Below are 24,793 nucleotides of genomic sequence, written 5' to 3' on the forward strand. Positions count from 1 at the left end.
TTTTATATTTCGTTTGCATCATTAAGATGCTGCAGTTTTGATCTTACTTATCGATATTCCGAATGTGATCGTTGCCCGAGCCCTTGAGAGTGTACAATCTGCCCTCGGTCATGAAGCCAGCCTGAGCTCTGGCATCCGGAAGTCCGCTTGGATGTGATTCGCCCTGTATCCATTGTATACCACCCTCGGGATAAAGTAGCTCGATGTACGAGGCTGTGCCGTTTGAAGAAATGGCCACTTGGTACGTGTTGACCTACGGAGTTCAAAGGTCTCAGGGTGATAAACGAGCGAGCCCCGAAGAGAAAAAAAAGAGTTCACAAGAGAAACGAGAGAGAAAAATACAGTCTAAGAATGTGGGGTAAAAGAAAGAATTGAGGGATTCAGAGGGAGCACGAAAAAAAAAGTTGGCCAAACGCCAGTGGCTGAAATAAAAATAAAATGAAATGTCGACCATTTGAATTTTACCGACACTCCGCGCAGTCTTTTATTTTACCTTGTCGCTTTTCTCGTTGTAGTAGCCAACGTCGACCCAGGTAGCCAAGAAAACGTGGCTGGGCACGAAATCCATCGCGTCTTTAAAAGAACTTCTCACCATTCCACTGGCTCGTGAAACGATTTCTTTCACATCGGTCTCCCCGTAGTAAACGGCTCCGGAGCCACGTGTATCCACGTGCGTATACAGCGGCGCTATCACCGGATCGTCCAATGGGAAAGCAATGTTGAAAAACCTTTGCATCGATCGTATAAATGACAGGATCCCATTTCCATTGACCTACATCGTAAAACGATAAAAAAACATTTCCAAAAAACGTTCCATTTAAAATTGCTAAACAGAGTCTTCTTAAATTCCGAATCTAATGTATTCTGTCCTCGGGCCAAGTCACGAGGCTTCATTGATTTTCATGAAGCTTATTCCCGAAGGTTTAGGCGAAATAATTCAATACGTGCAATATTGTTATTCTCTGCTTGTGCCCGCAAGCTTTAGAAAATGAAGCAGCGTATTTTCAAAATATTCGAATTTAATTTTCCGTTCAAATATTTCAAACAATTAAATGACGCACGATCATTTTTAACTCGAGTTTTCCACTTCTTGGCTTTCCTAAAAAATTTTCAATTATCTTCAGCATTCATGTAGTATCATCCAACAAAAATTCGCTCTCTATAAAACTGCATCCATTCGATTGGTGGTTTTACGTAACGATGGATGGGGGTACAGAGATTGAATGAAGTATAATGCGGCACGTGTTTGTCGACCAATCGTCGGAGATAAAAGTGACGTAATCATTTTGTCATCGTGACGAAGAGCACACGCTTCAATTATCCTCGAAGTGACGAGATGCGGCCATCATCACATCATTTTGTCGTCGTCGTCGTCGTCGTCGTCGTTGCTACGAGTACAAACACTAGGCATATTCCGCGGGCACTGAGTAGTACGCGTAAATTAATGTTGACGTCGAGAAGTCATTCACCCATCGCGCACACGCGTTTCCTCCGAATACTCCTCGTATTGCTCACGAACGATTAGACAAATGGGTTTGCAAAATTGTGCATATTAATAAACCCGGAAGAAATGCTATGAAGATGGAAAATATTGTTCGTTAAGAAAAAAGTTTTGTGTTGAATGAGAAGTTCATGTCAAGCTTTGTTCGTGAGAAAGAAGATTTTCTTTCAATATTTTTCGAATTTCGGTTGCGAGTATTAACATTGCCCGAGAGGCCTGAAGATTATCCGAATCGAATAATTGTATTCTCACGTCAATAAACTCGAAACATTCCCAGACGCTTGGAGCGCCAGAGAATAATTGATTCCTCCTATTGCCAGACAGATTATTCGTAATGAATTTGCCGTAAAATCATTTTGATTAATCTTCTTTTATGATTCATATTCTCGCTCCTCGGAGCGATCTCTGTGGCTTCTCGGCACGTGATGTATACGCTCAATTAGCCCTACGTCCGTCACGCGGTATACTGTAAACTCCTCGAGCATATTCGAGTCTCTTGATGTTGACATGTGATTCGAAGATCGCAGACAGAATTTCATCTGTCTGCAATCTGCTGATTCGCAGGGTCATCGATGGACAGATTTTTCTTGCATTCTCTCCTTCAAAGCATTATTTCTAATACCATTGCATTATCATTATTTCTAATACCATTGCTTTAGCTGCTATAACATGATTTGTGCAAATTGGAATATTTTTATAGTTATACTGCCAGCCTTTCCCACATTCATTTAAAGAATAACCATTAAATTGTTTTGATACTTGAGATTCGAACAAATATCCATTAAAGTATGCAAGATTAAATATTTTTAGATTCAGCAAAAAGAAATTTTGGAAATGTCAAGGATTTGGTTCGGTGAAGAATGTTCTTGCTGCAATGCAACGCATGGCACGCTTCAGTATTTTTTTCTAAATCGATTTTTTTTCTTATTATCCAAACTATTTTTCTCGATGCACAAGATCCAAAAATGGACCTCGAACAATTCTGTCCAATCAAAATTAAGTTTCGTTATTTCGAAACGTAATGTTCACGATACTCGGAATTTTGACCGGCGTTGTTAACATCAAAGATTAATGTTAGATGCTGTGGTTTTAGAGTTTCAGAGAATTCTCACTCCCAATCTGTTTCGTGGCTTTATCACGGTCCTTAAATATGTATATACATAGATGGAATCGTAGATAGTGTGTACCTCGCATAATTACCAGTCGACCCACTTAAGACGCCCCCTTGAATTGACACGAATTGATCAACTCTTTTTACAAAGTCTCGTCGACAGTGCTTGTGTTACACATCGCGATTTTATTTTTTCGTATTTTTTATTTGTTTTTAAAAAGTAAAAAAATTTGAGGAAGATCGTTAGCAAAATCATGTGCATGAGATAAAATTGCTGTGATGAAAAAAGTTCGATTCAACGACAGACTGTTCGTTATTTATAAAAATTTGTTTATAGTTTCGTTCAATGAAATTTTGTTGACAAAGAAAGTGTCAATGATGAAATGTGCGATTGAATGAAATGTCAAATCGCTGACGTTTATTTTCGCATCCATTATTATTACTCACGAGCTAAGTTTTCTCACCAAAATAGAATTTATTCGCTGTGAAATTGAAAAATTGATAAAAAAGAAAAAAATAACAGCGTATAATCATAGGAGATTGAATCGCGGGCATAGCGAATGAGTCTTGGGCTTTCTTCGACGTTCCTTTTGACACTGGTGGAACGTCGAGTGCCATATTTCCATATCTCCGAGGGGGCTATCGTTCGGGGTCATGGGTCACAACTCGACTTTCGATGAGACACAGGCACGTCGAATATACAAGTATAATCATCATGAGCCTCGAGAGCACGAGTTTTCATGATTTGGAGAGAGATTGTATGATCGTAAAATATGCGTACGTAACGAAATAGGTGACCCATTATTTTTTCATTCGGATACACATTTAAATATTTCCTAAGCTCGATTTTTCATTGAGAAAATGAAACTTTCATAAAAAACTATGTAAAATTTTTACAGAAAGCAATTTAGTTGTTATCCGAATTGCTACCACACATTTTTGAAGTATCTCAAAGAATTTACAAAATTGTTTATGCCTTTGCTAGTACTAACAAAAATAAAGATTCACTCCTGACCGTAATTGGTCGACCATGAATACGCCGAGTGTTTTTCGCATTGAGAATTCTTAAAAAAAAAGTACAACTGCATTTGTGATGGTGAGCGATCGGTAAATCCAACGATAAATCGCAGCACTCGATCAAACGTGACACGACTCATCTGTTCAAATGAGGAACCACCTAAAATTCGAGATCTTTTTCCCGATGATCCCTCTTTCTGCACATCATTGGAATTTGCAGTTGAGCAGACCCACTCGAGGGCCAGTGAGATGACGATGAAAGCGTTAACGCAATCGTGTAATCGGGTGCAATCATTTTGATGAAGAGAATCGTCAACGCGATAGCTCAAAATGGAGATGATTGTAGTGTAGGCTGAACGTCGTCTAAACTAGACAGTTTTTCTTCTTACCATAGAACACTTAGGAACAGATGTACATGAAAATGTACGTTCGGTCGTCTCTGTATTATATACGACGATGATGCGGCGATCAATTTTGTTGAGACAGGCCAGATGGATCGCGGTGGGCCTCACGACATTACATGCAAAGTTAAATGCCCTTGCATAATCCTGTCGAGTCTAATATATTCTTATCCACCGGTGTGGCCATGAAATTCAACGTCATATTCAACTCCCACAATTTGTTTGACGATCGGAAATTCCGAGACTCACGCATTCATGACTTCTTTGTGACATTGAAAAGTCTTGAGGCTAATTGCACGGTTTACGATTCGCATAATTATATGTGAACGTGCGAGAAGATACTTTTATTTGATTGATATTCGAACTGATATCAAAACCGAGGAACTGTGCGGAATTGAGTTTTGTAAATAAAAACGAATCACTCCTTAAACTTTTGATTCGACGCTCATACTCGTGAGTGTTATGCTCAGTCGAGTTGCATCAACGAAGTAATTATCTGAGGATCATTCACAAACGCTAATTAGCCACCCGCACAACTCGCTTTAGATCATCAATGCTGTAGAGGCAAATTTCGTAACTTGTTCGCAGCTTGGAACAGAATTACAGAGATGCTATGTGATAATTAACGTGGGAAAGCAACAAGGTCTAATTGCCGTTTATCTCTCGTGGATGGAGGTGTGCACGAGTTTGTTGCTGCTACACAGTGCCACAAAGAAAAATAGTGTATCAACGCGTAGGAATTAAACGATGCTGAATTACGAATGATTTTGTGTCTAATCCCCGCTTATTCTCGGTGTAATCAATCTTCACAATTATCCGTATTAGTGTACGTGCTTCCGGTTTATCATGACGAAAATATTTATGCGTTGACGGAACGTCGAACGTCGATCGAAGATGCGTTGCGGCACTTTCTTAGCCGCACGTTTTATGCGATCAGAATTTCCGCACTTAACTGATTGCGAAAAATTGAATAGAGCAATAATTCCTGAAGTTTCCGAAACATTGATCTTTTGTAAGATGAGAAAAAGCTATTGAAGAATCACGCAAACAAAAATCTGTTCAACGAAAAGTAAATACCTTGGCAGTACGAAAATTTTCCGATTTTGTATATTTTTGGGTAGTTTGAAGTTTTATTCTAATGCTTATTGCGCTGTTTTTGGCGAGTAATTTCCAGCATATTGTTTGTTCAGTTAATTAGGAACTTGACGAAACTTCAAAAACGTTGAAAACATGACTTAGGAATTGGCAAACCATTGACGGAATCTCAAAAGTATTTTCGGGGATTGACAAATTGTTTTTTCACCGTCGTCAAAAAATTGTCTGTTTACCAGTTGAACAATTTGTGACCGCGTTTGGGAATATCAAACAATCGAATCACTCGACGATCTTCGACGAATTTCGATCGTGTTTTTTTCGTATAAAGTTATTTAACTTAAGTGATCGTTCAGGGCTTCCGTTCGTGAATGTACAGTTCAGACGCAATTATTGGTAGCCTCGGAAAAAAGCCTGGTGCAATAACTTGCTTCGTGTGATCGCTTTCCTCTTTTATTCGTCGTTAAGTAAAGTGGAAAAGACGGCACCCTGTTCACATGGTGCAGTTGTAAATCAAGAGGGATGTGTCGTGGTGGACCCACAAGAGCGTTAGCAGCTACACATAGTCACGCACGCACACACGTGGTATCGCGCGCATCTTCCGGAGTCACGAAGTCTAATAATTTACAAGAGTTTCAGCTGGTTCCGTAAACATCGTTTATATTCGGAAATGTCACGAGTTTAACAGAAATAAAGAAAAAGTGTAACGCTTGCGATAAAAGTATTGCAGGATCGGGTCCATTCCGTTTGCATTGTCAATTTTCCATGCAAAATATTTTGAGCGAATTTTTGAAGAGGAAAAATGTTGGTTCTGCTCGAGTTTTCATTGTACGAGGATCTTTTGAGTTCTACTCTTTCCAGATACGCTCAAAAATAAAAACTCAATATTCCACTGAAAAAGTTCAGCCGTGCCTGACAAAACGAATCGAATTTCTGGCGCGGTAACCGTTCGAATCTTCTTGGGATATTCCGAGGGTGTGTGGGCTCAGCGAAGCTGCAGTTTAAGCAATTTACTGGCACGTATAACGCAAGTGTATGCGTTTCCTTATATCCTGATGCAGTTCGGCCAACCCTACAAACGAATTCGTGTCATGCCACACCAGAGATGACGACAAATTAGACCACGCGGTCGTGAATTAAGAGGATGACCAAATATGTCCGCGCGGCTTCGCATTATCATCATAAACCCTCTCGTGAGATCATATCCATACACATGCGCACACGAACGAGCGAATTAGCTCTAATAAACGAATTAATCTTTCTCTGAGACGGTATTTTATTTGACGCTAAAAAAGCAGGATACGAAGAAGCATGAAATATTTATTCTCGGGACGAAGGTTGAGTGAACCTTTCAAAATAAGGATTTACATTTTTGATAGACAAGATTTTTTGTATAACACAAAAGCATGTCTTCACACAATTGCATAATTATACGAGACATTATTCACATTCCCTCACTTCGTTTCCACATATACACTCGCGACAACTGACCCGTAATTATCTAGAATTATCGTTCGGTGTATAGAACACATTATAGTACTCATACTCGGCGTCAGCGTTTCTTAAAATATCATCAATCTCGTGTAAAAGAGAGCTAATGAAAATTTTCCACGAGAAACAATCCTGCACAATATATGCTTACGCGTTATTTTTCGGGAAGATTTTCAAAGTGTTAAATAAATGAAAAGGTTTTTGGGATTTATCATCGACACCGGATCGATGCAGCGGCAATTTTTTCAAATCCTCGGAAATTCCATCGGATTTTCTATTCAGAGTATCGCATTTACTTTCGGATTTAGCGAATTTCTTCGAAGGTCGATGTAACTTTAGAAACGTGATCGAAAGTGAGAGAAAGCGAATCGGCCTCTGTGAACGGGTCAAGCCAGATTATTTTCGAGCTGGCTGAATCCCGGAGTCAGAGAATTTCGAGCGATCAGTGCGGCGATTCAATTTCTGATGTTCTTGAGCAGGCGTTTGACGAAAAAATGGAATAAAAAATATGCGCTACTTACGTATATGCTCGGGTAGGTCCTGTCGTAGAAAACGATGGGAGTTTTGAGGGCGATTTCGGCTGATACGAGTTGGCCATTAGATTCGACTTGCAATGAGGAGGTGCCCGGTAAAGCGTAAGGATACAAATGCTCACGAGAAAGAGCGAGCGCACCGGTGGACAATAAGGCGGATATTAGTAACGAAACGAGAAACTTTGAACTCGCGCCACGATCCATCCTGACGGAGTCGGATGCCTAAAGGCGACTGAACCGTCGACACGTACGACGAGTCACACTTCGGGGTCGCACTAAATCCCTAATCGTATTTCAGCTCCTTCCTTTTCTTACGATTTTTCAGTTTTTCTCAACAGTTACAAACATTTATCTAACGCCCTTTTCTTTTACTCTCGAGCTTGACTTTGGGGAATACAAACTTCTCGTGAGTGGCGATAAATTCGAGTGGCACGACGATGGCTTATGGCAGTATGGTATCGTTATGTGTATCGGCTTTCAAGAGAACAAGCATTTGCCCCACCCTTGATGCTCTCTGACTTGACTCGCGGGCCACTTCTCGCTTATAATCGGGTTCTCTCCCTCACCGAGAATACTATACTTATACTCGTCACGCTTTTCAAACTGTTTTAACTTGGCCCTCTGCTCCCCCACTCCAGCATACATACATGCACGAGCCAATATTGGAGAGATGACGTATAACGTTACCAACCGTATCGTTCAACGAAGACCGACGTGCTTTTTATCTAATAGCGCCTCATTATCTCTCTCCACACACATATATAGGAGCTGCAATATGTTTTTCGACCATTACCGACTCTGTTCACTCCTCACGAGCTCAAGCAACAATCGCATTTCCCGTTTATCCCGCCACCTTTTCCTCGAGGGGTTGTTTACTCGGTATTCCGTGTGTTCGGTGATCATGACTTTTGATCCGCCGTTCCGTTAACCTGGAAGGTGATTATTCGCTTTGACGTTTTGTCGATTCGGCACGAAATTTATGCACCGTTTATTCCAATGGGAAACATCGACGAAATTTATGTGCCGAATACACTCGGAATTGACGATTATCATTCGATTCGTGGCGGCTTTGCACAAACCTTGGCGCACTGTTCGTGACGTTTTGAAGTGTCCGGGGCGTTTGTGCGATCAATCGAGTGAGAGTTGACAAGTTCAGATAAAAAGTAGCCCTTTTGCTGCGACGAGTCGAGTTATTAGTTTCGTTTGATTGAAAATTGTTGCAATTGATGGAGCTCGCAAAATGGAGGGTATCGATAATAAGATGCTAAATATTTAAATTTCGTCAATAAAAATAATGTTTTCTTTGGATATTCTGTAGCATTGAACGACGAATTCCGATCAGCCATTTTCGCTCGTCCGTTCATCCGTCGTCGGAGCAATTTAGAAAGCTCCGGTCGGTCTGATAAGAATATCGCATCTTTTGAACTCCCCCGGACATTTTATTTCTTTTTCTTCTTTTCATAATACGTCTGCGAAGCACGCTCGCGTATTGCGGCACCGCGCTGGCTGTGATGCGACAAACCAGCTGCGTAGGGTTTACGACTCGGTAATTGCACCGCGAGTCTCTCGCTCTTTTGCACTTGGGGGCTGGTCATCATTCCCGACGGGTCCGGAAATATTGTGAAACGAAGCGCGTCAGACGCACGGAGGTGGATTCTTACACTGACAAACTTCTTTTCTCATGTACGCGTCTCTCTATTACCATTGCCTTATCGTACGCGAACAATTGACTCTGGAATTCGAATCGAGGAGGAAAAGAAAGATTTTTTTTCCAACCGGTGCCAAAGTTCGTCGAGAAGATGCGACCTCGGGATCAATTGTAAATTGCATATTTTTTATCCTAGGTAAAAAGTGATCCGGTGAAAAACGAAAAAAAATAATCGTAGAAACAAGCATCGTTGCATTTCCAAATTTTTCAGCAGTCCAATATTTTAAACGATTTTTTTCCAATTTCCTTTTTGGCTCATATGTAAAGAATTTAGAAGAAAAAGCTACCCTTACGGCAATAGAAGCAGGGAATTACCGTGGACGTTTGGATTTTTTAGCGTTAAAAGTGAATACCCAAGGAAAAAATGAAATTTCGAGTATTATACGAGCAAATCCATTTCTTTTTCATGGAAACTTTTGCAGCTTGTACCGTTAAAAATTCAGATATTCAACCTCTGACCCCTCTTCTTACGCTGCAACGGTATTTTTTACCGTGTTCGGAAGATCCGAAGAGAATATGTTGAAAATAAAATGATTGAAACATCAGTGGAAAGTGGAAGGTTCTTGAAAATATAATAACGAAAAGTCCATAGACACATTGTAAATTGATCTTTATTACAAGAAATTACGTAGCTAATTTGTACATATAAAATATAAATATGGTACAAGAACTATGATACAAAGATGTTTAGTGGGATGTAGAAGAACAATTTATCATTCTTTCTTTCCTTCTTCGAATGGCAGACGGATTTGAATTATTTGCCATTCGCGATCGATCGGTATCAATCGCGATTGCGACCCATCATCATTTTTTTCACATCATTTTACTCGGACAGTTTTATTTCTTTCACTCCTCGTTTTTCGTTAACGAACACACCTCCAAAGTTTATGGCAATGGGAATACAAAAGTCAAGAAATTTTTCGGGGACTCGATGCATTGCTGAGCAAGTCGCTTCAAACGAAATTCCATTTCTGGTGCTACGATTCGGGCGCGGTGATTTCGCATTGCATTCTACTCTTTTTTTTTTTTAATTTTATATTTCATTGATAACTGTAAAATGTTGAGTGAGAATTCCTGCAAGATTTAACTAATTCGCCGATCAACTCAAGCTGTCGTGGCATCATTCACGTTCGGTCGAAAGTTAAATTTCCATTTGAATTCCATAAAAGACAAAAATTCAGTGGAGGATCTTACTTGGGGTCCAAAAGGCACATTTGTGGAGTAAAATAAAGTTTCCCATGCCTTGGAAAATCGACTTTCAATCGAAAAACGAACCCTCCTGTCTCATTGAGCAAAGAATTTCATTGAAAACTGAGAATATACGAATGCATTTGTTTCAATTTTAAATTGCCGAAAGAATCGATATCGTGACAGCTTGATTGGATTTTGCTCGGATGCATGATGTAAATAATGTATGCACTTAAGAAAATTATTTCCTGTGTGACGAAATTTTTCTATTCGCAGTACTCATACGTTCGCGTAATTCTATGAGCAAATTTTATAACGAAATAATGACATTGCAGCTAGTAAATCTCTTAATCCTTTTAGTTTCAACGCACTTCTCAGCTTTGCACGAAAACCCCGAAATTTCAGTTTGGACAAGAAAGACGGGAGTTTGAATCGATCGTGTAACGACCGGTGGGAAATTAGAAAGCGATTTACGATTTTTCCTTCTAACTCTAAATAACGTAAAAAATGTTTTCTTTTCTTTTGCTAACTTGGTCGAATTTATCGTGAATTTCGCTTTCCACTTTGACTCCGACGCACGAAGAGTCTCGATTATCCATTGCGGTTACAAAAGTTACGAATGAATTGCTCCATTCACGACTTCGTGTTTTTGTTATCTCTCTCTCCCTAAAGTGAATTACAGAGCGCTACGTCGTGCGGTAACTGCTGATTAACGATTAAAGCTACGATAATATTACTCGAATGAACGTGCGTGCATTAATAATATATCAATAACGGCATTTCTCCTTTGATTAATTGTTAATCGTATAACAGTTTCTCTTTCTTCTGTATTACTTCCCCTTTTTCTAACTCCTGATTTTCATTATTTTTGGCAATTTGTCAATCTGTTACCCAATATTACAGGTTCTCACTGATCGTCCATCATTTTAATTTCTTTTTATTCCCAGCTATTGCAATACTGCAATAGATTGTAGTGATTGCAGATGTTTTTTTTTTCTTGAGTTTATCGTAAACAGATTAATTTATTAACAAACGCATGATTGTGAACAAAAAGATATTTTTACATCAATAATAAACAGCTGTGAACGTTATTTGTCTCTCGTAAACTCAATTTCGATCGACTTCCATCCCATGGAGATCTTTCAACTTGTCAAAGACATCAACAATTTCCATTCCGTGTACAAATCGTCGCAAGGACGAAAACTTGTCCTTGATTATATTTGAGCGTTAGTCACGATACATTCCGTTGCCGAGAGCTTTTCCTTCACGCGGCTTTGCAATTGTGCTATTCAGATAACGAGAAATACGGTGCAACGATTGCTCAAAAACATTTTCGACAAAGTTTCCTTTTTTAAATAATCAATATAGATAAACGTAATTTATTTCATTCCCATGAAAATATACTATCATCGAATAAACATTATATTCAGCAAATCAATGGGGACGCACCCGATGCTTTCGATTGGGATTGAAGATTCGCATCGAACATTCTCTTTCCATAATCTGTTGCACAGGCTCCTTCAAGCACGGGTGATGGAAAAAAATAAAAATTTGTTTTCTCAATATTTGACCAAACAGATTTACCGTATTTTTCTTCGGATCTAATCAACGCTATTTTGACGTGAATAACGATAACAGAGTACGGTTTTTTTAAAAATTCATTCATTTTCGGGTACGACTCTTCATCCATTAAAATCCTGATAAAAAATCGTCGATTTCAAGAATTTTTCTAATACTATCAGCGTCATAAAAATACTCAATTGACCAATCACAAAATTATACATCGGATAAAAAATCCGTCACGGTTTCGGAAGTCACGTTCGATTTTGTCATCTCTTCCCCAATGTTTCATTTTTCTTCACAAATTTTCTATATTTCTGTACTGGCAGTGTTCATTTGCCCGTAGAGCATTATTTCGTTCTACAATATTACCAATGCATGTTCATGGACAATTTGCCACACAATGGACGAAAATTCTAGCCCTTAACTAAGTCCATATTTTGTGGCTTATATTTTCTCTCGAACAGTGCAGACCTATCGTATCAGTCAACGAGTTCATCGAGATAATAAAATTTGGCAAATGGCCAACAGTCTTTGTGGGAAGTCGTGTGTGTATTTATTTGTTTTTATTTTTTTTCTTACTTATTTTACGTCTCCAAGCTCTTCATCGGACTTTTTTTCAATTAAATCTTAATTGCACGACGATGATTACTTTTAAGTATCAAGATGCACGATGATTCGATGATGGCGATGATTCCATAATGATGTTGAGTTGATAACGATTATTTATTGGTAATTAATGGACTGATCGAATAAACGACGAATGACAATGATGTGGCAGTGTGAAAATTTGCATTTTCTAAGCTCAGCACGTTTCACGCACTTTTTGCGGCTAATCTCTCTTCGAGGCTCCCTTTGTTTTCAAGCCCAAAGGTTTTTTTCATACCCCACTTTGTTGTTCGTTGAAAAAAATCAATTTTTTCGAGCCAATTTGGAACTTTGGGACGAATCTCAGATGGCTTATCACGATCCGCTTTGATCAGCACGCCGTCCAGCGAACTGATCCGAGTCTGCGTTATGTTATTCTGATTCCAGGCGGTGGTTCGATCTGTCTTTTTCTTTGTAGTGGACAAGAATCGAAACATGTCACTAATAGTACGTGACTTTTGCATGCTTCGACTCTTTTTTGCAGTATAAACGTTTCGGATTCCAGCGCCTCGAGAAACGAAGGATCTCGCCAGTCCATGCTGTCCTCAACGTGCACTGTTGAATTGAAAATCAAATTTTTTCAATCACACATTTTAAAATTCATTTGATTTCAACACCATGGAAATAATTTTTTCCCTTTACGTAAATAAGAAAAAAATAAGATTAAAAAAAAACTCACATCTTTTCAAATATAGATCAGGAAAAATGTCGTAACTCGTCACGTGTGCACTCAAAAATATTCATGAGACTTTATCAATGAATTTCGATGGATTGAAATAAAATTTTGCAGCTAATTTTGAAGGTTTATTTTTTCCAAATTACATCGTTAGCGTTCTTCGAGAAAACGAGACAGAAAATTGAACTTACGTTCGTAGCTCCAGCGGTCGTCGGGGACCATGAGTCTTTTCTTGGCTTCTCGGAGTTCGAGTCTAAGAAGGAGCTGGCGCAGCCGCAGGTTGTGTATCCTGGACATCGTGCCACGGGGATCCGAGCGTAGTTGTGCGCGTCGTTCCAGTATTTCCACGTCCTCGTCTGTGTATTCGAGAATCCCCGCGGGAATTGGATGAGCCTGTGGCAACCGGTGGCCTGACCCTTCCACCGGCCGTACCACCGCTGAAACACCCGCACAACGTCGATGTTAGAACGCCCAGAGCACCACCTGAGAAGAATCATCGAAGGGGGGGACGTTTTTAGCGTTTCCTTTTCTCTCTCTTCGAGCTTTTTTCTTCTCACGTTAAAATCGTTCGGCAAATTAATTTTTTCTATTTTTTATAAACCGTTCGATGAAGAAAATGCATTTGGAAAAAAAAAGATCAATTAATAAGAGACGAAGGAGAGATAATGCGAGATGCTTGTGTCTTTCGCTCGAACGAACGCTCGAGACTTTTCAAATCGTTTTTTTTTTTTCATCCGTGATAAAGTATAATTCGTGAAATATAAAAGTGTCGAGATGACTGTTCAAACGAGGAAACTTCTGAACTAACGATTCGCGAAGAAATCAAGTATTCTTTCCGTTCCGTCGTACAGACGCAATCCACGTCGAGTGGGACTTGAAAAATTGATGGACCAAGGGAAATTTGAGCTGCGATCTCCTGCTCTTGCAGAATTCACCGTAAGCCTTCGGTCTCACGTCGTGATTAATGGGACGTTATTGAAAGGTGAAAGATCGTGAGAAATTATGCAAGCTACTCCGTACTCCCGACCCTGCAGACTTTCAAATACCCTCACATTTTTTGTTTTCGTTTTAACTCGAGCTTCACAAGAAAGTCAATAAACTCTGAGCAAAGATTGAGTTATAATGGATCGGCTGTGTAAGCAACGAACAAAGGCCCTCGAAGTGGCTGCTTTTTGTTACATCAAGGTTCACATTTTAAGTGAAATTATGTCCTCAATTAGCCACTTGATTGATTCACTTTTCAGTTGCCACGAGAAAAAAAAAAAAAAACAATTCATTTGTGCTTGTTATTCTCTTGGAACTCGTGACTTTGAATTTCTGAACCAGAATTCAGTGACCAAGAACCCCGAGATTCAATTAAAATTTTCCTTTGTTTTGCTATTCAACGGAATTGAGCGAAATTCCTTCAACCAGCAAGCGAGAAATTTCCTTAATAAAGTTTCATATTCCAGCGTAAGAATGATTACAGCAAATTTGATTTTTTGTTCTGCATACGCAAAAGAGGCGAATTCCGCTGATTGACATATCAATCAGAATATATTTTCCTTACCTTGATGTTCCTGAAGAGCCCCGGTATGTCTTGACGAATCGCTGGCTATACTGCTGGTCTCACTGTCTCTGAGGATGCTATCGTAGCCCGAGCTTTCGGCTCGATGTCGGGAAAGTGTAGCGGGCGATAATTTGGCAGCTCGAGGGGTTGAATCAGCCCCGGAATCGGATCCCTCCCTGTTGAGAACGAGTGATGATCCGAGGCTAAGGATTTTACGCTGCATACGTCCGGAGGACGGGACCGAGGACGGAATTGACAGCTGTAGGGGAACGGTCGCTGAAAAGAACGTAGTGAATAAATAAACAATCGTTTAATGGATAAAGCGTTCGAACGGAGGGGAAATTTGCCATGGAAAATCTTTCAAATCGTCAATCGAAAAGATTAGTTTAATTTTCAATGCTTCAAGAAGCAATTATCAAATTTGGATACGAACGGCAGCTCGAGTTTAACGGGGATTCATCCATCTTGAGATGTACTTTGCTTGTCTGAAATTAATGTTTTTTACTTTCGCTTTTGATGCTTCAAAAATGTTGACCACGTTTTTACGCGTATTTTTTGAATTTTCAAACACCCGAGTGACTGGAGCTCATTTCAGAAGAATTTTTCATCAATCGATACGAGAAATTTACCTGGAATTTTCGCATCTTCTTCGATGTCGGATTTCCCGGTGACAGTTCTTTCCGACCTTTCGGCGGTGGTGAACAATTTTTTAGCTTCGACATATTCCTCCTCAGGATCCGATCCCGAGGCACCGTTTCCAGGTATCCTCTCGATTTCTTCCTTCAAATTCGGATTCGATGCACCATCCGGATGTCTCAGACTCGAGATGTTACATTCACCGAGTTTGCCGCAATATCGTCGCGGACTCGCGAGATGAGCGACGCTGCTTGGGTACCAGTACGAGGCTGTTGCCGGACGTGACATACTCTGACGACAATTGTCGCATATTTTCTCTTGGTCGCTCTTGCCGGCTATGTATGCTGGCTCGCTGTATATACTGCCGTGATTACTCGCTGCGTCGTTAAAGAGAACATCTGACAGCGACAGCGACTGACAGCGAGAAGGTGGACGGAAGACTGTGGCAGCTGTAAATTATTTATTTCTCTCATTTTTTATTCGTAAATCAATGATTAAAGCAGTTTGTAGGCTGCAATTATTCAGTAAGTCCGATAATTATTCAAAGGAGGATTCATTACTTTTTGATTATTCGTCAAGCTACGGATAGAATGTGGAAAATTTTGCTGACGATCAGCGCGCTAAGTTAGGCCAGTAATGGAAAAAGTATTTTCACTAATTTCGAAAAGTTCGTCAGGCCGCGTTTGACGAACGGAATACGAAGCTGAAGGACCGAGAGTCTTTGATCGCGCACGCACAAATGTCTGTTATTGAGTTTTACACAAAGTTCTCGTGCTGAGGTGAACTTATAATAGGTTTAAAGTTTCATTTCTCTGATCTTACATGGTGTGTCCCGAACGCTAACGGAAGACGAGTTCTCTCTCTGGTAAGTTGCCGAATTAGAGACGTTTGCGAGGGCTAGTTTGCTTTGATAAAGTTCGTGAAGACGTGCCAATTGGTCGAACTTGTGTCTGGTCTCTTGCTCGAGGAAGTCCTCGTGGTCGAAGTAAGGCCGGGGCAGAACACCAGCAGCGACGGACGGCGGATAGTGCGATCTGTATCTTTCCGTGTCCGACATCACCGACATGGAGTCTGGAAATACAAGTTTTCAGATGGACGCGTGCTAGTTCGAAACTCGATCGAAGGCAAACGATCCGAATGATTGAGAAGAGCACGATTGCGCGACCGAGTTTCACTTCGTCGGTATCAATCGAGAGTTGAAAAATTTGTTTTTAAAATGTAAATAAACGACTTTTTTAGAAAAGGTTTTCAAGATGTATTAAAAAACGTCAGAAAATGGAACGTTACTCACCAGTGAAGGTCGAAACAACGGTGAGATTTTCCTGGCTAAGTATCCTCAGAGGATGCTCCTCTTGATCACTTTCCGGCAACGGATTCTCTCCCATACAAAGTGCAATATCTTCCTCGGTAACTTGAAGGCAGGAATCTTGCATTGGTACGGGTTCGAGATCCTCGACCTCGACGATTTCGAGTATTTCGTCCTCGGACGAGACAGAATGTCTGGACGGTAGTATAATGTCCTTGTGCGATAGATTAAGGCTTTCCATGGAAACTTCTCGACTGACGCCATTGCTGAGGGGTTCGATGAGGGGCAGTGGAGGCGGAACGATTATTTCTTCGTCGTCGTCCTCGTCGTATTGGGTGTCGATTCTGCTCTTGTCTAAACTGTCTTCCATGACTGGGCTGGCGGTGAGATCGAGACCAGAATCGGTGTTGGATTTGACATTCAACAGATTCAATTTAGCACCTAATTTTTCAGTGATATCCTCGATGTCGGTGGCCTTGAAGCTGTCGCTGTCAACGGTCGAGAGCGAGGTGTCGTCGTCGTTATCGTCGCAGCTTTTGAAGCTCGTCATTTCTTTGAATATTCCAGACGATTGTCCGCTCGTTTTCGATTCCGTTCTCGAGGCAGCGTGTTTCGCACGTTGAATCTGCGACGATTGATTCTCCACCCACTTTCTGATCATGATTTTCTTGTGGTTATCCATGAACCCGTAACCGGAGGAGTGTTGCTGAGTGTGAAGCAAAGGTGGGCCGGTCACTTGCATCGGACCGTCTATCCAAGTTTCCCTCTTGTGATGAGCCTCTTTGAGCATGTGCCTGGCCTCGGCTACTTTGGATTTCGAAATTCTTGGACCGTCTATCCACTGCTCGTCGGAGCATCCGCCAGCCGCTGCAACAACGGGTATTTTGCTCGTGGGTGAGTCCGAAATTTTGGCATTCGACGAAGTCTTCCCACTGGCGCTAGCTTTCCTCGCTGGACTTGCTTTCGGCGTGGCACTGTGAGCCGGTGATGTCTGCTTCGATGCCGTTTGCGTCAGAGCTTTTACGACCTTCGCAGCTTTGTGAGCTGGACTTCGTTCCTCGGGTATTTTGCTAGGCCGTTCGGCCGCCGAGCCGCGCAATACCCGTCCCATGGCGCAACGTTGATCACCGGAATTCAAGCTTGGCAGGTAAACCGGTGGATGCTCACCGTCGGTGGCGTCATCGGCGCCAGGGCCAACGTATATCACAGTGTCAGCCGACAGATCGCTCGAGCTTGGATCGCACTCGCTCGTTTGTCTCGCCGCAGCTTCTTCACCGGAACTTCCGCCGCTCCCGGTGCCCTGAGTTCCCCCACCGACGAATTTTATTTTCCGTCGTCGCATCCTGTGTATCCTCGAGGCTAATTGCACCGTCGTCAAAGTCTCCGTGTAGTGTTGAGTGTTGGGCGAAACATGGGCGATCATAGCCGCGTGGCAGGTCAGCGAGCCGAGGCATTCCTTCAGCAATTGTGTCAACTTGTGCTCTTTGTAAGGCAAATGTTTCTGGCCGTTGAATATAGCAAGAAGAATATTGCCCAAGCCAGATAAGGGGATCCCACCCGAGGCTTTACCGCGATCCGAATTGCCAAGATCCATCAGATGAAGCCTGCTCCTTCCGCCAGCAACTGTAAATTCACCACGTCCGTCCACGTCTTTTATTCATTCTGTTTCGCCAGTAATACCGTCGTACATTTACGCTATCAGATAATCGAGGATATATACGAGAAGCAAGAGCACACCGTAAAATGTGACCAGAACGAAAAGGCTATTAAATTCCACACTCTTCTCTCCCGACGGTCGAAGGCAAAAGTTGTGACTTTTATACCCCAATAAAAGACTCATGAGCGATAAACATTTTTATCGTCACTCAAGTTTTCCTATTCAAGCTTCGCGTATTGATGCTATAAGCATATTTGGAAATTGTACCGTCTATGCATACACGCGCGTGCATTTAACAATGGCGTTATTACGGAATAATTGTCGAATTACGAGATTAAGTTGAGGCCGCTGCAAGGAAAATACACAGCGAAGGGACGTCTGACAACGCTCCTTCGTATACAGCTACGGTGTTAAGCGATGCGCGCATATCGCATCCGAGAACATGTGCTGACTCATCCTCCACCAAGTTACGTGAGTTGATCGCGCGTAGGTAAACTACAATTTGCCGAAGGTGCTGTCTCTGATACGTACCTCCACCCTTGCCAGCTACGCTGTACTGATAAACGTGAAGGGTGTACAGCATGTGGGCATCACCGTCTTCGCGTTGACGTCCGGCCACTGCAGCATCCAGATAGAACGCTGCACGCTCAGCAGTCGGAGCTCTCAGTTCGCTGTGCTGCTGTAGCTGGAGTGTGCCGAACAGTGGATCGTCCCTCAGATAAACGGCAGGTGACTGTTCCGAGTCTGCAAAAGATAATACACACGTATGCACACGTCCATCACTCTTGTTACAGTTCACCGACGTTCCTGCCTGAAGCTGTCCGTTCAGTCCAGCAAATTGTACTTTGAACCTTGAATAAAGGAATAAAAAAGAAGGGAGTAAAAGGGTCTTAAAGAATCCTGATTCAACGTCGGATCCCGTATCGACTTTCATTTCGCCTCGCAACTTCGGGCTAAGCCACGTTCGTTGGGTGCGTCTTGCAGAATAAACTGTGAGAAATTTTCCACAGTTTCGGCATTTTATACTGGCATTAAATAAATACCGCGGAAGTGGGGAATGAGTCGTTCGAAAGTTATTCCAGATTTCATGATCCTCCACTGATATACGAATGAAAAATCTCTTCGTTCTGTATGGCACTAAAAAATTCGAAGATTTAATCAACCCCCAGAACCGTCTGTAATTAAGTTTCTCAACTTGTATTTTGCAGCGCTTGCTCGCATCCTCCGGAAAAGTTTCATATGGCAGAGCATGGGATTCTCAGGTGGCTTTATTTTCACGAGGCTCATGAAACGGGAAACAAAGAAGAAATGTAGAATGGAGAGTGCGCGGTTGAGGAGATGTGGGGGAGTGGATAGTAGGATTGTATGCATATGATCATGCAGCAATAAATCGAGCGATGCAGACTGTCCTCCGTATCTTTGATGGCTCTGCACGCGCTGGTGGAATATACAAAATTGTCGTAAAAGTGTCAAGAAACGTTATGGTACACGCTCCTATTTCTTGCCTCGGGTTTTGAGGCTGCCTTATCTATGGAAGAGGAATAATGTACGTATGAGAGAATACAAAATAATATTTGCAGGCACGGGAAGGCATTAAATTAGAATGCAGATGCTTGTCTGTCACCTGAGCCCGGAGAGATCTTCAGTTCCATGCACTACGTTTGCAATCTTCATTTGCAACATTGGAAAAAAAAAAAAATCAGTGATAAATATACGGTATAAGTAAGATCATAAAAAGAATCAGGTGAAAAAGCAAGCAAAAAGGGCAACGGGAAAACGGATGGTAAGTAAAAGTAAGAGTGATAAAAGAAAATCGTCCGTTGCATTTTATGGTAGAAGCGACTGGGAACGGATCGATACGGCGGAGTCAGCAGACGACGACGTCGTAGTCGTAAAAGCGGCTTTTCGCACCTTCCTCGTCATCTCCCATACGTAGATACACATCACAGGTAAGTATTCAAGCGTATGTGGAGGTCTGGTCCCCGAGGCAACTCGCAACTTCACCACATGCTAGACTGAGTGTGAACATTTTATCCATGGATCTCTCGTCGTTCGCAAGGAAATATATTTTCAACGGAAAAACATTCCGCATTTTCTAAGCGTTGTATCCGCACAGCAACCTACAGACTGCTCCTGAGTATTCGATATGCAAAATCTTTCCCTTTCGTACGAGCGATCATTTCATTTGTTGTTCGTTAAACAGCAATTTAAGTGGCCAAATAAGGTTGCTATTTATTCTTACGAATTCGATTGATTTTATTAGCTTCGATTAGAGAAATTTTCTCCTACTATGAACGTACCTTCGCAGAAATGAACTGGATCGTTCGATTTCTACGATAATTCATCCGAACGAAATCTCGGACAACGGATGAGCTCCCTTCTGGATTCTTATCACGTCTCCGATTCCATGTATTCCATAGATTTTTATTTCATGACGCCGCTAACGGAAATTTAAACTTTCATCATCTTTCGTACGACGAAGTTTCAGTGAATTTTCTTGTGACGTTATCTCAATGCTTATCGGACGATGTAAGATGACTTTGGGCAAGGGGGAAAACGAGCGACAGAGATGACCTCGGCGATATAATAATATTTCAGCACGTGGCATATCCCATATAGTTTCCAGCCATGGAGAAAGGCTCCTCCGATTCTAGAGGCCGAGCTCCACGCTAGAAGTATAAGATCTCTGGTAAGAAGGTCCCTCGCCGACTGTCCTGGAAGTGCTAGTAAGTACACGGTGGTTCCTCCACCGCGCGCGCCCGGCAATATCCATAAAAGAGACCGGAGGGGGAGCAAGTAATATTGCCAGCATCTGTGCCGTGTGGTAGCCCGGATGTTCCGAATATATACCTTCCTTAAGTTCTACGTATGCTTGCACGCTCCCCTTTGCTTCTCCAATTGTACGTACGAAATGCAGGGGCGGGAATCACACATAAAAAGGAAACTTGTTGTATCTTTGTTCGCTATTCACTGTTTATACATCCGGTGCAGTTTCTTTTTGCGATTTTCGGTTCAAGCGAAAGCTTTACGCGTGATGGGAATACCAACGAACATAGTAACGGCTAGCCCTCGAGTTTCGAAGTGACGCTTTGATTCGAAAGTTTCTACTCAAGAAGATGCGCGTCTCAGAATTATTTCGCGCCCTCTCCCACGCTATTTGTCGTTCCAATAATCCTCAGCCTCGACGTAACGTTAAATTTATCATTCGAAAAAAGCTGCGGCATGCCAATAACTGGCAAAGTGCCAATTTTCACCCTGTCAAACGGCACGCGAGAAAGAATTTTTCCTCATAGCCTGCGACGAGATCTTTTTGGAGGAAGTTGGACCCCACTTTGAGCGAGCACACGTGGTGCTCGTATATATACGTGGGCTCGGAAAAAGGCAGCGTTCTCGTGACACCTTGGATAAATCGCATTCTCACGCGATTCGAATGCCAAAACAGTTTTGTTGCTTTCGCCGAGGACACATACACTGCTCGGGGCCAAACAACAGGCTTGTGCGAGGTATTTTTTTTTCCTCCGCGCATTATTCACTCGCAGGTTCATACTTTCATGTAGCTGTGATTGTTTCCTCTCCATCATTCGCCGTACGAAACGTGCTTTTTCATAGTGATACGTTTTTTTTTCATGAATCCTCTCCCCCCCCCCCCCCCAAAAGATGTTGGAAAGCAGTAAAGAAAATCTGTTTCACCCCGTGTCCAGTCCAGCTGCGATAAAGCTGCGACTGGATTCGAATTAGGGTACGTATACAGCTATACAACTACGGAAACGTATAAATGGGAGTGCGGAGGAGCAAGGGAACGCAGCCACGCGGTGGCCGGCGGAATGTAAGCCCCGCCGGTCTTCACATAACCACCCGTCGACTCGCCATAGGGGTGGCGCGCGCGGAGTCTTTTTCCTCGGGAAGCAAGTACACCTTATGCGCTCTTAAAGAACATTTCGTTTGGTTTATGCGCCCTTACATTGCCGTTTTTGCGCGAAATAAACGCACCCCCGCGCGCCCCCGTATATATACGCGCGATCTACAGTTTGCACGTTCTCGGATATATATAGAAAACGGTATACGTGCGGCTCAAGGGCCTGCAGGAGGATGCACGAGGCCATACGTTCTAGGATAAAAGGGATGATGGAGCAGCGCAGGCCAAGTATCGTGGCCCGTGAATAGGGGGCGAAATGAGAAGGAAGTGGAGGGGAATCGAGTCGTTTTCCACCGAGACGGGGTTAAACGTGGACAGGTGTACGAGACACGCGAGAAAGCTGGCTTAGCTCTTGTAATAAGCAGCCAGGGCATGAATTTTCAGCAGCACGCCAGGTAAAGAATCGTTCATGGTGTTTCAGAATGCTCTTCTTTCCAAATGCGTATGTATATTTATGTTACTTTATGTACTATATTTCTACCATGTAGATATATATTCGATGATGTATGTTCTCTGTTTATACGCGTGTCTATGCTCCGCCGAGTTTCGCTCTGGCTTTCGCCGTACAATTTCACGTATTTTATAAATCACTTCGAAATGCGAATACGCTCGGGAATGCTCATTTAACAGCTAACTTTATTTATAACTCAGGGAGATTCGTTGGAGTCGCAATGGGTCTGGGTCGTTGGATCACGGAGCTTTTAATTCGAAGCCCGTTTAATTTAATATTTTTAATTTATTTTTCGGTACTGTAGGTATTACACACCCGCCTGAAAATTTTCGCGGCAACGATTTTTTTAATCCTTCTCACCCTTTCTTGTGGTCTAGCTTTTTTTTACTCCGTGTATTTTCTCCCCACTTGAGAACGTTTTATCGCTCTCTCTCTCGGCGGCCCAACCACCCTCTTATAATCGTTCTTTTTCCTCGACTTTTTTGGCTGCAGTACGACGTTGACTGGCTCAAAACAAGAAGTGTTATGTGCCTGTGAATTCTGTGTACGTGCTACGCTCTGATGGTACTTTGGCGAAAACGAAAAACACGGTGGCACGTAACATTTTTGTGATTTTTATAATCGTTCTCGCGGTATGAGGCAACGGTGCATGCTTTTTGTCTAGGGCCTCGTTCGCCATTTTGTTTAAAATGGAATGTTAGAGCTGTCGTGAATTGGGAACTTTTTCACCGATTATTGTGAAACAATTACCGATCTTCGCACTTTGCATCACTGACATTTGATCGTTCGTGACAACCAAAAAGAAACTTTTGGCTATTGTATCGAAGGCTATAGCTATAATAAAACTGGCGTTTGTGATAAAACTGTAAAAGGGGTTTGAGAGCACGCGAATAGTTCGTTCGGAAACGTATGACGGTAGGAAATGGGAAAATGACTCGTGAAACTGGCGACTTGCCTTGAAAAATCGTCCAAATCCTGAGTTGGGCTTTCCGGGGTACTCGGAAGAAAATGGGGAAAGGCTCGAAACTCGGAAGTGGGAGAAAGGAAAGCAGATAAAGGCTCTGCCGCAACGAGGATTTCCTAGGTGGCCCGAGTTTATTATTTAATAAGCTGGAAAATTAATTGAAAGTCCCGGTCCTTAATTAGCCGAAGTTCGGGGACGGAGACGGCGTTTTTAGAGCTCTGTCGCTTCGCAGAATCAGGGCGCGAAATGGTATAGGCAGTGAAGCGAAAGGAAGCGAGACCGAAAGTAAGGAAAAGCACGGAGAAGAAAAAGGAAAGGAAAAACGCGAAGAAGCGAGGGGAACAGTCGAAAAGAGAACAAACTGGAGAGTCACCAGTCACATCGGATCTTCTCTCCGAACTCGAGCTTCTAATAAGTTTTTTCGAGCGTTATCGTATGAAGCTACGCAAGGGAATTTATCCAATTATACGTATACACACTTTCACTAATTAACGGGCTTTTGTCATTCGTGCTGTATATCAAACGACACAAATCCTTGCCGTTTGACGAATAGAAAACTTTTTCGAGAAAAGATAAATATCAACATTGAATATAAATATGAACCCAGGACGGTTTTAATTCGGCTGATCTTGCCGACTCAAATAAAAATAAATTACTCAGAAATATTTTTGTAAGCGAACATACGAAAGAGCTTCGTTTTTCTCTTTATTGCTTCTACGAATAAACGTAAAGCTTCACTTTCGCAAGAATCTCGAACTCACAGTAAACGTCGAATTCTAGGATCGTTATCAAAAGAAAGAATACAAATTCCTCATTGAAGGTAATTTTTGTTAGATTTCATTTTGATCGAAATCAACGTTTGTCTGGAGAATCTTCGATGACGAGGCAATCACCGACGATAGGGGAATGCTCCGTTTGAAATCCAACTTCAGATAAACCAGACAAGTTTACATCTATCGCGACAAATTAGCATATGAATGATGCTTCGTGTGTTCGAGAGCGAGTGTATCGAGGGCCTGCTTCTCGTAGTAACTCAAATGCCTGAGATTTCAGAGCCCACTTCGCCCGCTCGAAAGATCTACTCCGATAAAGTGTGCCTCGAAGGGGTTTCCCGGCATCGTTCGATAAACTATTTTGCCCAATGCTTTCTCGTCCAAAGATATCTATTTCCGGGGAACGACATTTTTCCCTTCAGCACGTGGAGGCAACCAGAATATACAACCTTCATGCGGGAGAGCTTCGATTGTCGAGCCGAATCTCACCAGGGGAAGATTTACTTGTGTTGAAAAGAAGGAGGAGAAATTCTGTTCTCGTATCGCTTAACCAAACTTCCGGAAATGACGGAGACCGAATGATATAATCTCCCCCGGACCCTGCTGCTGGGCTCT

The 24,793-nt window shown here is 42.1% G+C and overlaps 3 protein-coding genes across 8 annotated transcripts in view; all 3 read right to left on the reverse strand.

Annotated features, from left to right (window-relative positions):
- Positions 1-1,305, reverse strand: part of LOC122405953 (uncharacterized) — a 13,448-nt gene extending 12,143 nt beyond the window's left edge. The window contains exon 1 of the mRNA XM_043411044.1: positions 1,300-1,305. The gene's annotated coding sequence lies outside the window, so the exon portion shown is untranslated. The remainder of the gene's footprint in view (positions 1-1,299) is intronic.
- The window catches only part of Ndg (Nidogen), a 16,552-nt gene extending 8,863 nt beyond the window's left edge, over positions 1-7,689 (reverse strand). For 2 of the 4 annotated variants that reach the window (XM_043411040.1, XM_043411039.1), the window contains exons 1-3: positions 7,135-7,689; positions 494-772; positions 48-253 (exon numbers count right to left, since the gene is read on the reverse strand). In XM_043411040.1, coding sequence (XP_043266975.1) covers positions 48-253; positions 494-772; positions 7,135-7,350 — 701 coding nt within the window. In that variant the 5' untranslated portion in view covers positions 7,351-7,689. The remainder of the gene's footprint in view (positions 1-47; positions 254-493; positions 773-7,134) is intronic. The other 2 variants (XM_043411041.1, XM_043411042.1) reach the window with 2 other exon arrangements.
- A 1,758-nt stretch (positions 7,690-9,447) lies between these two features.
- LOC122407184 (uncharacterized) overlaps positions 9,448-24,793 on the reverse strand; it is a 297,472-nt gene continuing 282,126 nt past the window's right edge. For 2 of the 3 annotated variants that reach the window (XM_043413215.1, XM_043413216.1), the window contains exons 11-17: positions 18,606-18,818; positions 16,403-18,040; positions 15,934-16,182; positions 15,105-15,560; positions 14,476-14,751; positions 13,118-13,363; positions 9,448-12,805 (exon numbers count right to left, since the gene is read on the reverse strand). In XM_043413215.1, the coding sequence (XP_043269150.1) occupies positions 12,618-12,805; positions 13,118-13,363; positions 14,476-14,751; positions 15,105-15,560; positions 15,934-16,182; positions 16,403-18,040; positions 18,606-18,818 (3,266 nt within the window). In that variant the 3' untranslated portion in view covers positions 9,448-12,617. Of the gene's footprint in view, positions 12,806-13,117; positions 13,410-14,475; positions 14,752-15,104; positions 15,561-15,933; positions 16,183-16,402; positions 18,041-18,605; positions 18,819-24,793 lie in introns of all 3 variants that reach the window. The other variant, XR_006260168.1, reaches the window with a different exon arrangement.

Source organism: Venturia canescens, chromosome 2, assembly GCF_019457755.1.
Source record: "Venturia canescens isolate UGA chromosome 2, ASM1945775v1, whole genome shotgun sequence".
In the NCBI taxonomy this organism is placed as follows: Eukaryota; Metazoa; Arthropoda; class Insecta; order Hymenoptera; family Ichneumonidae; genus Venturia; species Venturia canescens.